The 15,719-nt window shown below is 43.6% G+C and overlaps 1 protein-coding gene across 6 annotated transcripts in view; it reads left to right on the top strand.

Annotated features, from left to right (window-relative positions):
* ebf3b (EBF transcription factor 3b) overlaps positions 1-15,719 on the top strand; it is a 66,805-nt gene that overhangs the window by 26,962 nt on the left and 24,124 nt on the right. For 4 of the 6 annotated variants that reach the window (XM_068567683.1, XM_068567680.1, XM_068567682.1 and 1 more), the window contains exons 7-8: positions 13,040-13,121; positions 15,235-15,352. In XM_068567683.1, the coding sequence (XP_068423784.1) occupies positions 13,040-13,121; positions 15,235-15,352 (200 nt within the window). Of the gene's footprint in view, positions 1-13,039; positions 13,122-15,234; positions 15,377-15,719 lie in introns of all 6 variants that reach the window. The other 2 variants (XM_068567681.1, XM_068567678.1) reach the window with 1 other exon arrangement.

The following is a 15,719-nucleotide window of genomic DNA, read 5'->3' as shown; positions in this document are numbered from 1 at the left end:
GAGCCCTCTGGGGCATGAGCTCCAGGCAAGGCGAGGGGCGTGGTGAGTGTGTGCGTGTTTGTGTGTGTGTGTGTGTGTGTGTGTGTGTGTGTGAGGGGCGAGGAGGGGTGGGGGGGGGAGTTGTAGATGGGGGGTTGGGAGGTTTAGAAAGCTGAAAGATATGGCCCCTTTCCCAATCTCGCTCGGAGACAACAAAAAGGGAATGCTTGAGAAGGGGAAGCAGCGGGAGGAGAGCACAAAGACAAAGGCGCGGGCAAGGTCAGTCTAGCTAATGGGCCTGAGCCGTAGGCTGCCTGGGGCTAGGCACACTTCTGTTCTCTCTCACACACTGGGCCTTCAAAGACCCTTCAGTCCACCCCGCTCTTCCTCCATCTCTTCCACTCCTCTTTCACTCTTTTCCACACTTCCACTGGTGACACTTCCTTCGTTCAAAAGGTTCTGCACAGGTGCCTTAACAAACAGATTTCCTACAAAACACCTCCCAGGTATTCACATTTGTCCATTTCATCAACAATTGTGACGTTAATTAATGGCATTTCTCCAAACAGAAATAATTCCACTTGGAATTTCCTAAATGACGGAGAATATATTTTGTTTTTCCGAAACTAACGTGACGTAGAATTCTTCAGGTTTATCATCTGCTGTCACCGACCGTCATTAGGTCTAAGGTGGGTTCCCCTGGAATCGCTAAGAGGAACTGTTGGAAATGAGGAGGAGGTGGAGTGTTGTTGTCAGGTTGGCTGGCTGGCGTTGCTTGGCTCCACTCGAGGGCTCCTTTAATGTGCAGCGGAGTAGAATAAGTGAGTGGCTGTGGGCACCAGCTGAGCTCACTCTCGTCTTCGCCTGGTAGCTGAGGGGTGAGCCGCTGCCACCTGACACTGGGCACACGGCTCAGGGCTCCTCTTGGCAACGTGGCACAGCACACATGTCCCCTCATTTGGATGGAGATTCAGACACAACACACAAAAGCTTTACCCCCCCGGTGCTCCTCCTCCTCCTCCTCCTCCTCTCTTCCTCTCTCACTCACTCACTCAGTCTCTTTTTCCCCTCCTGTTTTTTTTTTCTCCCCATCCTTTAGTTTTTGACGGCATCATAATAATCTGGGTATCTTCTTGATCATGCCCCGTGTTTTTTTTTTTTTTTTCTTCTTTTCTTCCTCATCTTCTTGGAGACGAGTTTGAAATTGCCTGCGTCAGGACTTTGCTAATTAAAGTCATACTTTCAAAAATGCCATAATAACTGTTAATTAGCTTGATGCTATTTTCAGCATAATTTGCTAATTAGTGGAAAACCTGTACAGCGTTTCTCTCTAATTACAGTATGGCTCCGCACGGCGCATCTGTGCCTTGACTCCAAATGATACCATTACAAAGTCCCGTATTACGCATTCTCTCAAAACAGTTAATTGCCTCCACAGATAGTGAGATACTTCAGTCAGCTGATTTTTATGGTAATAAATGGACAGGCACAGACACAAACCTCCCTGGTTCATATTTATGAAATATGAAAAAGGAAAACAACCTCCTTATGAGATGCATGGAGTTAGTTTGGAGTATAATCTGGTTGGCTCTGTGATGATTTTGTGTGCTCATGCGTTGAGTTGCCGAGACTTTTAATGAAGTTTGATTTATTCTATGTTATAACCTTGTGAGCATCAGCCATTACACAGTAATTAAAGCGAAAGACGCAGATGGTAACGACATGAACCTTATAAAAAAGGTAAAAGCAGATATCTGACAGATTGTACTTTCAGAGGTGGTTGCCATGTAAATACAAGTAACACCATAATGTGGTCATGCCACAGCTTATTACTGAGGCTGAAACTACCATGTCGCCCCCGCCAGTTATTTTCATGTAGCAAAGGGGGAGAATTATGGACATGACCACAGGTTGACCCTAATACATGTGTATACTAGACACAAATTATGACTCATTAAGTGCGGTGAGGAGCGTGATTGGCACGACCTCTAACCTCAGGACGTCAGCTGTGCCCATCCTCCGCTTTGCCCCGCTTTTGACAGCCACCAGTCTGACAGGGCTAGCATCGGCTCTGGCTAATTAATGCACCACTTCAGAGACCCTTTCATTTATGGCTTCTGAAAGGCATTATTAAATTAATTAAACCACCAAGAGTTAGTCATTATGAAATCAGGAGGTTTACATGGATGACAGCGTTTATGAATTAAACATCCCCAAAGTTCCTCGCAGGAGATACCCCGAGCTGCGTGTGGGTACCTAGCGCGACAGATGTTTGCCTCCCCCCCTTCCTCAAGCTAACCTGTATTGCAAGCGATTTAGGTCTCATTTGGGGGTTTGAAAACTGAAAGCAGTAGAGAAAGAGGTTCAGGATAGCTAATGAGCAGAGAAAGAGAGGGGAAAAGGAGGTCACTAGCTCTGTTCATCTGTAGACAGTACAGATGGTTCTGTTTTATACAATACAACAATGGCGTACATCAATTTGTTGATCGCTAATAGATAGCTACTCTCAGAAGAATTGCAGACTGGGATCAGTTGTCTGTGGGTTTTAGCTGAGAACTCTACATTTATAGCCTCCAAACATTTAGAAAAGCTGTGTGCTGTTTTTAACTCATCATGTGATGTGAAAACTACAAATGGTGCACGAGATAAATCCCATAAACTTGGGCTTAGCTGGAGAGCAGAGGGCAGAGATGAGTAGCTCACTCAGGAGCCTTGACGATAGACTCCTTTTCATCTGTGGACTGAGATTCACAGATTATCTCAAGAGGCTCTCTATCTCTGTCCTCGTCTCTATTTCTCTTTTTCTGTCTCTCCACCCTCCCTCTCTCGCCCCTCGATTCAGGAAGTTTGCCAGCTACTGTCTTTGTTTACAATGCCAAGGGAAAATGTCAGAGCCGTTGAGAAAAATATCCTTAGAATCTTTTTTTTCATCTTCTTAATCTAACAGTTTACTGAACTTGATAAGTGTCCTATCAACATGCTAATCAAATTACTTCGGAACCAAAATTGACAGTTTTCATTAATTATACAAGATTATTCTAATTGCAATTCAAATTTATTCATTCCGAACAGAAGGTATTCAGTAATATTTTACAAAATTTGCATATTAAATGGAGGGAGTTGTGCATTATGCATGGTAATGTATGCAGAGTTTCTTATTTTTAACTTCACGGCCATATGTGGTGTCGTTGTAGGAGCAGGTGAAAAGTCTAAGTGTGTTTAATTTGCTTGACAAACATTCGGCTGGAGCTTGTCAAGGGGAGTATTGTGAATGCCAATCTTTATTCCCTCTTTATTGATTACCCCAAACTCTAAACATCTGGAGGTAAATGGCACTGAGAGAGATGAACTGAATCATGGGATTAGTACCGTCAATGACTGAATCACTATCAATTACTTCAATAGCATAATTCAAGTGCACCGCATAAAAGCTACAGTACCTTGGTCTGAGCCAGGATTAATATTGCAATTTAACGTAACAATGGAAGCATGGGAATGATATGGATGGCGTCCAACTTTTTCACATTGATGTCATAAAGCTAATGCCGTTATCTAAATACGAATGTATTTAATTCCTAATTTAGGCTTTGTTTGTAAAATGAAAAGGCTGAACGCATTAGGCACATGTTTTAAAAGGTAATGGATTCTGTGAGTAAAACAACCTTATTTATTCACTGAGACGCAAAACCCCCAATTTGCTCTTTGTTTTTATTTCCTAGAGCGGGCAGTGAAGTGCAAACAGCTTACTGGGAAGCTGTTTACTACAGTATATGACAAAGGGCGTGCGTGCGTGTGCGTGTGTGTATGTATGTGTGTGTGTGTGTGTGTGTGTGTGTGTGTGCGTGTGTGTGTGTTGGGAAGGGGGCGGCTCTTCCAGCTCCACAGGCAAGGTCTTGTTGTAATGTAAGCGTAATAATTATCAAACAGCATCGGGGGCTCTGGGTATGGGCTTTAACAGGGGGAGAGCATGTTTGATATGTAGAATCAGCCCATAGTGCATCCATAGAGGGTGACTAAATCGCACGGTTCATGGATCACATTAGTATTGCTCTGCATCTACCCTCACACTATAGGTGATTTCCATTTAGACACACATTTCCACATGAAGATAAATATGACTTGAATCGTAATTTCCCTGAAGTAAATATAATACAAATACAACATAATACAGTGTCAGACCAGGCAGGCTAATAGATTACTAGCGTGTTTTCCATTTGTATGGTAAGTGGTGAACCTGGGTGGTGGTCTGGCGAGTAACAAATTGAATGTTTAATCCATCTCAGTGCAGATTGAGGGTATCAGAAAGATCGGTAGTCGTATGAGTTCTCTTGTGACTGGTAGTATATTAGGTATTTTTACTCTTCAGGGGTTTGAGGAATGTTGTTGGATTAACGAGAGGTGCAAAGTGGTAGATAAATGCAATTTCTTATCTTTTCTGAAGTCGTCTGTTATTTTTCAAATAGGTATTTGGATTTGACATGCAGTATTTCCAGTCACTCAGTGGAGTAATCTCTGATGTCAGATTACAATAACATTTGCTCTGTTTAACTTGGGTTTTTCACGCCTTTTAATTATAGAGTTTGATATTATATTTTATATCATAATATTGAATTATTAACATGACTCTCTCACACCAGTTACATATGTGTAAGTCTCACTCACTTATCTTACTCTGTCAGAGGCTTCAGTGAGAGAGAGCATTTACGGAAACCGTGAGAAATATGGATGAGATATGCTTCCTTAATGTTACCAAACATTCTTTAAGTACACATTTAATTCTTTAATAAATGTTTGCTCTGGCATTTTGGAGAAGCAAGATTAGCGTCAGCTGCACAGCATCTCGTATAAAGTGTGACAAATTGATATTTTTATATAGCTTAATCTGTTTACTATGATGTTTATGCGAGGAATTATTACAAACTAATTAAAGAAATCACTTTGATATAATTAGTCAGATTTCAGGAAGCTCATTAGTAGTAATTTGCATGAAAAATAAGCCCTGTAGTGGTGCTTAGGCCCAGCTATTCGATCTGTGTTTTATCTGGTTACACATCAACCCCCATTGTTTGTTGTTTGATGCTGTCTGAAGTGGCCCACAATATTTTCAGTCATTGCCCCGAGAAGCGGTGGGGTATCTTTTAACAAATTCCTCCCCTAAAGCAAGTCAACCTGTATGTGGAAGCAGACACATGCCTCTGTGTACATAAGGCAGGAGGAGTGAGCGGCAAAACACTGTCTATTTATCTGTCAGGTTTCTGACAAAGAACTGAGCTGACAAGCAAGGGTTTCCCTCAGCCGAGCAGGGGGGCTTTATTCACCGTACTTACATGCCCGGTCTATGCCCAGAGACTCATGTTATTTGCAAATCACATTCTTTGAAAACTCACAAACGGGGCGAGACATGCCTCGGTACGGGTTTGTCAGCTGCCTTCACAACAACTAGCTATGTATCGCTAACAGTGTGCGGTTCGGTAAGGAAGCAGCTTTCTCTTAGCATTTGCCTCGCTGTCACTTTTTCCAACACATGCGATCTGTGTCTTCATGCTTGGGGTCTCTCCTCCCTTAGAGGGTTGCCATCTTCCCTTTGGACTGACAAATAAAACGCCCACACTCCCGCTGAAATAAAAAGAGAGGAAAAAAAGGGAAAAAATACACCCCTGGAATTACATCATTGTCTGCTGAAGCGGCTCCTTCCGGAGCTTGATGTAAAAATATAATATTCCCATTATTAGATAAAAATATAATGGTTATGATTTGAAATAAAAAAAGTTATTTTAAATGCAATTTGTTTCCCTCAGGATACCCCCCGGTCTTAGACCGAGGGGTTTAAAATGCAGGTACAAAAACAGGACCTGTTTATTCTCAATACCCTTTTCCCACCATGGACGAAATCCTTCCCTAAACATCCGGACAGAGAAGCACTTGTGCGGCGCTGATGTCACAGACCTACCTGGCCTCCCTCTCACAAAAGCTAAGGTATCATTAGCTAGGTCCACACAATGGCCATTCAACCAAGCCACTGCGCTCCTCAGGACTAGGGAACAATGTTATTTTTTGTCTCAGAATTATAAAGAGAGAGTTTTGCAGGAAACCTGACAGACAAAACCCTTTAGAGGTAAATGCTCCAGGCGGCTTTTGGGTTTAATCTTTTCCCATTAGCATTTTGCCCCCCCACACACCACCCAGCCCCCCCCCTCTTGCTCACACACAAAGACCATATTTACAGGGTCAAAAGTAAAGGCTCTGAGTCTCAGGAGACTACTTTTTGTATAGATCTTTTCTCTACATCGGACACTTGCTTTTATTTTCATTTCATGCTAATATATTTCAAATGGGCCACTGAATAGTTAAAATCACAAACAGGTATTTGCTTGTGGTGGTGAATAAACAGAACAACAAATCTAACACACTTCTTCACCCTTTACCAAATATTGTGAGAAATCGCACATGCAAGCAGATTAAAAATGATTAACCCACAATGCGGAGGTTTATATAATAAAATAGTTATATTGTCAACAATGCAACACCGCTAAAGGTTCATATGTGCTACCTTTGTGTGTGTGTGTGTGTGTGTGTGTTTGGGTGCATGTGTGCTTACGTGTGCGTGTGCACACATTCACTTATGCTTGTGTGTGTGTGTGTGTGTGTGTGTGTGTGTGTATGTGTGTGTGACTCCATGTGTGTGATTCATTCCAGGGCAGTTTTAGTCCTTATAAAATATTCATTTTGGTTGTGCAGGGCCCTGTAATTGCCATCTCTCACCCTGAATTATTTATACCTCGCACAGACTGACAAAGCTTTGCCATACGGCCCCAGATGAATCAGAAAGCAGCCATCTCTGCTGCCAACAGCACTGGGCTTTCACACAAATATGGCAGCCACGTCTCTCTGCCTGGCCTCTCTTAATTTGACATTTTCTTTTTCCCCCTGCCTTTGTCCTAGGTGCACAGAAAGGTTACCTGTTAGCTTTAAGCACCGACCCGCTCTCTGTCTTTTCTGTCTTCTTTTCCCCCTGCCTACATGACAGTCCACAGTGGAGTTTTTTTTTTTTCTTCCTTCTGAGAACGCGTTAATGTGGCTGCGATGTCAGAGTGGCTGCCTCATGTTTTATGACGACTGACCAGTCCTGACAGCCACTTTAGATGTATGTATTATACATTAGTAATAATATGGTGTAGAAATACACTCGCATACATTTGAGCATGCATGGACAGACAGCAAAACCACTGACTCACCGACCTATATGTAATACACACACACACACACACACACACACACACACACACACACACACACACACACATCCCCATGCAAATAGGCCCCCACTGGCCTGCTGGATCCAGCATGGCTGTCAGTAAACGGTCAAAGCCCCCCTGCTGGCCCTGCCTGTACAGCTGCGTTCCTCTGCATCTTGCCTGGGTCTGATCCCTCAGAGGTGGCACAGGAGAGAGACGGCGCTGTATGGCTCCCATTGTTGGCCGGCGCTGGCCTTCCAGAACCCCACGTCCAACACCCTAAATACTACTATTCACCCCAGCCGGTTTCTCCAACATATGCTTATCTTCCATCTCACTAGCGCGCGGAGGTGCTGACTGGTATTTCCTCAAGGCCCCGAGCTCCAATGCTGACCAGTAATCAAAGCAGCACATTTCTCCTCCTGCGCAAAAATAACCCGGAGACACCTCTCTGCCGTCCAGCTGTTGAACTGAGTAAATGTTCCCGAGAACTCTATTGTTGATGTACGTGATTATTTTTGTAATGTCAGCAACCTCACGACCAACATCATCGAGACTGTCAAAGTCATTATAAGTAATCATCATCACGCAGGTTTTATGGTGCTGGTGATGATCCAATAATATTTATGAATTCCAGTTTGGATGTAGATGACGCTGGCTCTATAGCGGCAACCAGTGTTTGATTCGTTTTTAACAACAGGGCCGCGCAAGACAAAACAACGCAGAATTATTTATGTCTCGTGTCTTATTATATTGTGTTCAAAGTCCTGGTAGAGAAAAGGCGTATTCAGAGTAAAACAAAGAACAGCGTGCAACAGTACACAGCCTCAGCAGTATCTTGATGTGAGGGGATGGGAGAGGCAGAGAGAAAGCTCGGGGCTAAACATGCAGTATGTGGCGGGCTGGAGCTAAAAGCTGCATAAAGCACACAGCCTTAGTCCACTGTTAGCAAGTGATGGATAGTTAGCAGGAGCTCCGAGTGTTCGTCTAATCTGTTACAGTAAACCTGCGCCAAAGCCTGAAGGGAATCAGTGGGGGCTTGCTGGGAGTGGGTTTGACGCGAGACCATTTGTGAAGACGAGCGATTCTCTTAAGTAAGAAACTAACAGTGTCCGGAGAGAGAGAGAGAGAGAGAGAGAGAGAGAGAGAGAGAGAGAGAGAGAGAGAGAGAGAGAGGAGGTGAGGAAAATGAGTGAGAGCACAAGAGAAAGAGAGAGGAGGAGGAAGAGGTACCATAATGAGTCCTGTAGCCATGGAGTAAATGAAGAGGGATTGACAGAGTGAGGGATCCTCAAGTGAAATAATGTCAATGCCACTCTGCCCATTAGAACGAAAGGGGGGATGGTGGAGGAGAGGGTAAAGAGGGATGAATGGAGGGACACAGCTACATGTTAGGGTGCAGAGGAAGCACATCAATTATTGGTGACACCCCCGCAACACACACACACACACACACCACCAACACAAAATATGAAATATGAAACAACAAAATGAAGTGACAATAGCAGCTGAAAAAAAAAATAAAGAAATAAAATCCAAAAAAGGCCTTGGAAATAGCTAATAAATTCTCAGAGACATGTAGTTGGGATATTTGATGTTGAACAATAATAATCACGGTGACATCTGCCTGGCTGCTCTCGGAGGAGATGGGCAGAGCCCGTGAGTGGAAGGGGTTAATCTCCCAAACCCAATAAGGTTGGATAGTGAGGCACTTGTTCCCTGATAAAGAAGTGATAGGATCTGTGGGTCTGGTCCCTCGGCGCTTGTACAGGGGTAGAGCAAATATTGTTAATGTGCTGTGGTTTACTTCAGCTAAGGCGAGAAAAACAGCTCTGCTTGACGAGAGAAGACAGCGGCGAACCAAAATACGACAGGAACGGCCACGCAGCTCAGCTGGGCCTCTCAGGGACTTAACTGATGGATATATATATATATATATATATATATATATATATATATATATATATATATATATATATATATATATATCCAAGACCACTCAGTTGCATAAATAAGTGCTCAGGAAGATTAAGATCTATAAGTGTCTCTATTTCTCGTTTTACCTGCTCCGCCTTGTCACAACAGGAATCTGAATGCAGTTCAGTGGAGTGCCTAATAACTGGAGCAGTAGGTAGGAAAGGCAGGAGGCTTGACATTAAGACCCCGGCGTTTTGGAAATCCGATACGCTATTGACCCGTGTACTACTATCTCAGCGTAGAGATCTTGTGTCAGCAGATTGTCTGACTCTTACAGATACTGTGGCCATCTGTCGGTGTATTGTGTAACGGCCTAAACAAATAAGGGGAAGCGCTTTTGTACAATAAGGTGTACTATTGAAGAGAAAAATATATCCCCCATGTGTGTAATTTAAGAAACTCGCGAGTGGAAATAATTTCAAATAGCTCCGGCTGAACTTTGAATTTCTTACAAGTCATTAAAAATAATACAAATATGAAAATGAATAGTTAAAAAAAAGATGAATAAAATTGACAGGAGAGCTATAGCCTCCTTAATAATACAACATTATCCTTATTTGCCCCCTTCGCTCAAATCAAAGGGATGGACATTAATGCATGAGTGACATCAACCCTGCAATTAAGTTGGCCATTTAAATGAGAGAAGGCCTTCCTCACCCTGCCTGTTTGTTTTTTTCCCTTCTCTCTTCTTTTTCTCTCTTTCCCCTCTGTTTGATGATAGGAGAGGGTGAGCTAGAATTAGGGCGATGGGTCTTCCTTTGAGTGTCAGCCTAAAATGATCAGAGTAAAGATAAGAGGGTCTAGCAGCCCTCAAATCAGTCAAAGTGCCAAAGTCGGCCTTTTTCTCCTCAATTACCGGGTCTGTGAAGCCAGGGAGTGGAAGGCACCGAGCCTGCTGCATTACTAAAGAGACAATCTATTTCCCCTTTGACCAGAGGGAGAGAAATCATTATGGCATGATTAGTAGCTTCGGCAGTGGGCGCGCATGGAGGTACTACAGGAGAATCGTATTAATTGCCTTAGACCAAGGCATGAGCAGGATTGTTTTAACGTTGATTTGTGGACCTGTATGACTGGCTGTCGGAGATAAAAGCTGATGTCAGGTCTTAGTTATACTGGCAGACTTCGGGCATGCAGACAGAGACAGCGTGGATGTCAAAATGAGCTTCCGCGGAAGCCCTGGAAGTCTTTCTCTATATGCCTGTCGATGTCTTCCTCTTTGTCTTTCTTCACACTTCATAGTTTTCCTTTACGCCTCCCACTATCCCTCCCTCTACTCCCCCCCTTCCCTCCGATGGACTACACCCCACCCCTTCCCGCACTCCCTTTCTCTCCCTCCTCCAACTGATAGCTGCCTTGGCCGATTATTTCATCCAGTGAGGTCCGCTGAGAGCCTCCTCTCCCGGCTTTGGAAGAGCTTTAATTAGCCATGTTAATATCCCCTTCATTGGCCTTAATATCACTCAACACCTTCCTCCATCTCAGCGGCCACCAGGGTCCCCCTGTCCTGTCAGAACAGCTGATTATTGAGAAGGATAGCTTTAATCAAACCTAATTGCAGTTCATTCTTTCTCTCTATCCCCCTTTGCCCTCCATTGCCAACATCTAATGGCAGCGACGACTTGATATCCCATTAAAAAACAATTAAACAACCTCCTTTTGTCTCTGTGCGTGCCAAAACACCAGCACAAACTTCTGTAGATATTTAAGAAGTAAAAGAGAGAGAGTGGGGCCTTGTCTTAATTGCTCTCCTTCTCACCAAGGACCAATTTGCACCGTGCTCATGGAGAATCTTAACCAACTCAAATGTAATGGATGCTATAGCACTGCCACGGCTGTGGACTATGAAAATTAAGCTTATCTTTTTAGTAGAGAAATTGTGCTTAATTGCCTTCATAACAGTAAACATAAAGGAGCTACTTTATGATAGCGTGGGCACGCAATTTCTTGTGTTTATTGTTTCTGAACTTTTGGTTTCACTGTAGTAGAAACAGTATGTAAAAGCATTAAAGTATCCAAGACAAGAGACAAGACTAACTCTGAAAGGAATGCGTTTCTTTTATGAAGTCAATGCATTGCCGAGGAAATGTATTCTATCTCTTGTCTGACATAAATTGTCTACCAACGGATGATGCATGTGCTTGCACATGCTCACACGCACACATACCCATGTAAATGTGCACAAACGCATGCGCGCACACACACACACACACACACACACACACACACACACACACACACACTGGCCTTACCCAATCTGTATGAGAGGCGACAGACAAATAAAAGTCGTATTTCAGGTCTGCTTTCCGCAGATGTCTGCTGCTCTACATTATGACTCTTTGGGGAAATAAAAACAGGGTCAGGGAATTAGAGTACATAATGGTCATTTTGATGATCAGCCAACAGATGCAACCCGAAAACACAGTGAACACAATCAAGCGAAATGCACTAATGACAAGTCAGGTTTTTTATGGCCTCACCACACACCGACAGGCAATCAGCATTCTGGCATGGGTTAAAACGTCTTTTATTGATGTCCAAGCCAAAGCTCCTTGGATGTGTAGTGAAAATATTTTCTCACCTCTCCTCTCCCTGCCGGGCCCTCAGCGGAGCACAAGGTATAGGAGTCTATCGAAGAACACTTCCAAATGACCAGTGCATGTGTTAATGTGGCCAGGGTTAGAAGGGTCATTTCAGACTCTGATTTATGGCCTGGCCAGGATCCCAGTGGGTGAACGAGAAGTCTTAAGTGTTGTGAAAGCGTCCTCACAGGCCACACAAGCCACTGTATTTAGCGGAATGAAATGGCCACGCAATCTATGGTGCAATCTATGGTAATCCAATGAGCCGCTGTGATTCTGTGAGCCACGGTAGTATTACAATGGAAACCACAATATTGCATATAGCAACGCAAGTGCAATGAGATAAAAAAAATAAATATCTCCGTGTGGTATTCGTAATGAATTGGAGGAAGCAAAGGCACAATCAGTCATGATTCTTTAGGGAGAATTTACAAAAACAAGTCAAATATCATTGTTTATTCTGTGTGGTTGTGTAAAAATGTACACAATAGGCTACACGTATGAGACATTCATTATTGGCCCCGTTGTTAATCTTTCTCTTTTTAACTATTCGGCGTCTGAGCGGCCACTTCTGATATATACGGCTCTCAACACGAAGCTTTATCAATACATTTTGCGACACCTGAGAGAAGGAGAGGAAGGCAGCGTACAAACTAACCAAGCCCAGATCTCACTCAGACGTGACATTTGTTCAGAGACGATTAGCCAGGTTGTAATTTGTGGCATAATTGCCTCACCCACCCACAAGTGCATGGGTGTGTGTGTGTGTGTGTATGCGTTGTGTGTGGTGTGTGTGTGTGTGTGTGCGTGGCATACGGTGGTCCCAGGAGTGTCCGCCTAATTGCCTGACAGGACTATAAGTTTTGTGGCGCGCTCCCACCTTGTTAGGTCCTTTATCCCTGATGCTCTTCAAACAAGACCTGGTCACAGGTGGGCCTCATTTGCTTCCCTATTGAACAGGAGTACTTTAATTGCACAGGGGGTGTCCTGGGATTAAAGAGGTGGGTGGAATATCAAGTGACTTCCTGTATGTTAGTGGCAGATGGGTGTTGGGAAAGACCCATGAACTCAGGTGAGCGGATGAGACGAGGAAGAGACGGATGCTCTTGATTTTGAGAGAATGAAATGCCGCGACTTCCCCGTCCGAAGTGGTGCAATGTCGTGTTTGCTTCCGATGACCGGGAGCGTTTTGATAGTCCTTCCGCAACTTTGTCCTTTAAAATGTGGAATTAAATGCCTTTGCTTTTGTTTTGTGCTCTCTTTCAGATTCTTCCTCAAGTTCTTTCTCAAGTGCAATCAGAACTGTCTGAAGAATGCAGGGAATCCCCGAGACATGCGCAGATTCCAGGTGACTGAAGTCTCACACAGATTCCCCACACCACCCTGTCTGTCGCTCTCTTTGCACACACACACAGGTGTACAAACTCACGACTGCAATAGATTAAGTCGCATCGACACACATATGAAAACAATTGTATTATTTGCACGAGACAAAACCCAGAACCAGAGAGAGAGCGAGAGAGATTTTGTGTCATGTGTGCTCAGGACAGATTATTTATTAGGGAATAGCATCTGACACAAATAAGGATATAGGATTTTAGAGTGCCATCAATCGCGTCCCTGACAGTTTTCTGAGCCTCAGCGCAGAGGGGAGGACGATCCAACCACATGTAACAACAGTGTTAACTCAGGATCTGTCTGGCAGCGGAAACGCATACCTTCTTATACACACATATGTGAAAGCGTGCAGAAACACACACAGTCACACACACATACACACATATGGATGGATGCCCGTGTGAGCCGCCAGAAGTGCATATATTTGCTTTCTCTACATCCCTCTCTCATTCTTACCCACATATGCATATACTTAAACTCACACATATGCAGTTAACTGTATAGCCAATAAAAACCATCTTAAGCCATCTGAAAACCATCATTATTGGGGCTGACAAAATGCTACGATTTACACGAAAAGGACATGACCATTGAGCACTTTTACTGCTTCTTTAACCCTCTCGCTTCTCATGTATCAAGTAGTTTTTTCTCAAAATGATTGACCCCCTCCTCCCAAACACACACATACCATGATCTATCCGTCCGACTGTCTATCCAATTTACCCAGACACTCTTACCACAAGCAGCTCACTAGGTCAAGGTGAGGGAGTGAGGGTTTAGTGTGATTTGTCCTCTTAGGATAGTGACAAACTACAGGTGGGCGCCCGTCTCTGACAGCCCTGTTCTGTGATAGACACACAAGTCAGCATCCTCCAGGAGGAAACCTAGACATGAAACAGACAAGACAGGGTGTCCCCTCCTGATGTCACCACCATCAGACCTCCCCTGCCTCCTCAAATCTTCCCTGAGGGTGAATGTGGACTGATGCATGACAGCCACCAAGGGTTTCACCTCTCACTCCTGTGTGTCAAAAGGAATGCCAGAAGTTTTTTTTTCTTGTTTTTTTTTGTGTGAAACTAAAACATGAACATTAAGTTTAAAATAACATTTTTTTTACATTTTTTTTTGCTGATGATCATCCCTCGTCTTCAGTCCAACAGTTAGTATGCCATTTTCCCCCAAATAGATTTCCCAGATGCTCCACCGTAGGTGTTTCTCTGGCCAAAGTTGTGTATTCTGCATGCCTTCCACTCCACTTATTACCCCCAAAAACCAGCTGGAGGCCAGAGAGGGCCCAATCCATCATCCTCAGCTTGGCCCAGCTCTGAACCTGCACACAAGAATGGAGCTCTTTCACTTCCCCTTCTCCCCCTTACAGCCCCCAACCCTCCCGAACCAACCCAAAAAAAAAGCGCCCCCCTAAATTCCACTGCTACACCGAGGTCACTTACCGGCGAAGCAAACCTGAGAGGGGCTCTCTGTTTCCGGCTCAGAAACACTTTGGCCATTCACATGTGGCTCACTGTTTGGAGATGTGGTAGCCAAAAAACAACAACAAAAATAAGCATTATGAAATATGGAGTGCGGCTTGGAATCTGATCCTAGTAAAATGTTTGTTGAGTGATGGGATGGAGCACGGTTCAGTTGCTAATGACTCCAGTAAAAATTTAAAAGGGAGGCCTTCCATCCTCAAATAGATGGATAGATGATCAATAATTCTGAGCTTGTGCTATGATGACAGTAAACGGAAATGGTATTTTAGTGATTGAAAAGTCAATTAGCTGTACACAAATGCAAGACACTAAAAAGCTAAAACAAAATGGCTGAGAAGCCGGGGAACTGTAATGTGATATGTCCAAAGAGTACAACCGCTGCAAGAGCTTTGACAATAGCAATCAATATCACACGGGCATGTACCTGCACACAGCTGAGTTTCTAAAGCATTCATGTATCCCCTGTACCCCACTCCATTAATGAGAATGCCTGGAAAACTACATTTCTCTGGCTTCATCTTTATCACGCAATGTATTAAATTGCATGTTTCCCCTTCACTTCTGCTGCAGGTTGTCGTATCGACGACCGTCAATGTGGACGGCCATGTCCTGGCTGTTTCTGACAACATGTTCGTACACAACAACTCCAAGCACGGGCGAAGGGCTCGCAGACTCGACCCTTCAGAAGGTACGCCTCCTTATTTGGAGAATGGTAGGCATGCATTTTACATACTATAATTTACTAGTTTCTTTTAGACATCCACCCATTTCAGTAATCACATACATAGTTTCTTGTTAGTAATTGTTGTATTCCTCCATAACTTTCATTTGTACTTTTTATGTTGCTTGTTGCCTTTATCATACCTATTGCTATGCCTTGACTGGAAATTGTGTGTATTACTCTGTGTATTTATCACGTATTTATCAAATATTCAGGCTAATTTACGATTTTAAAATGTTATACTACTATGTTATACTACTTCCAGTCTCCAGTCTCCTAATGTGCCTACATTTGTCCTAAAAGCCCTTTGTGAAACATGATCAAATTGCTTAAG

This window comes from Clinocottus analis, unplaced genomic scaffold (genome assembly GCF_023055335.1).
Source record: "Clinocottus analis isolate CAN_PGR_092001 unplaced genomic scaffold, fCliAna1.0.p SCAF_8, whole genome shotgun sequence".
In the NCBI taxonomy this organism is placed as follows: Eukaryota; Metazoa; Chordata; class Actinopteri; order Perciformes; family Cottidae; genus Clinocottus; species Clinocottus analis.
Note: the sequence above shows the minus strand (reverse complement) of the source record. Positions and strands in the feature narration are given on the sequence as shown.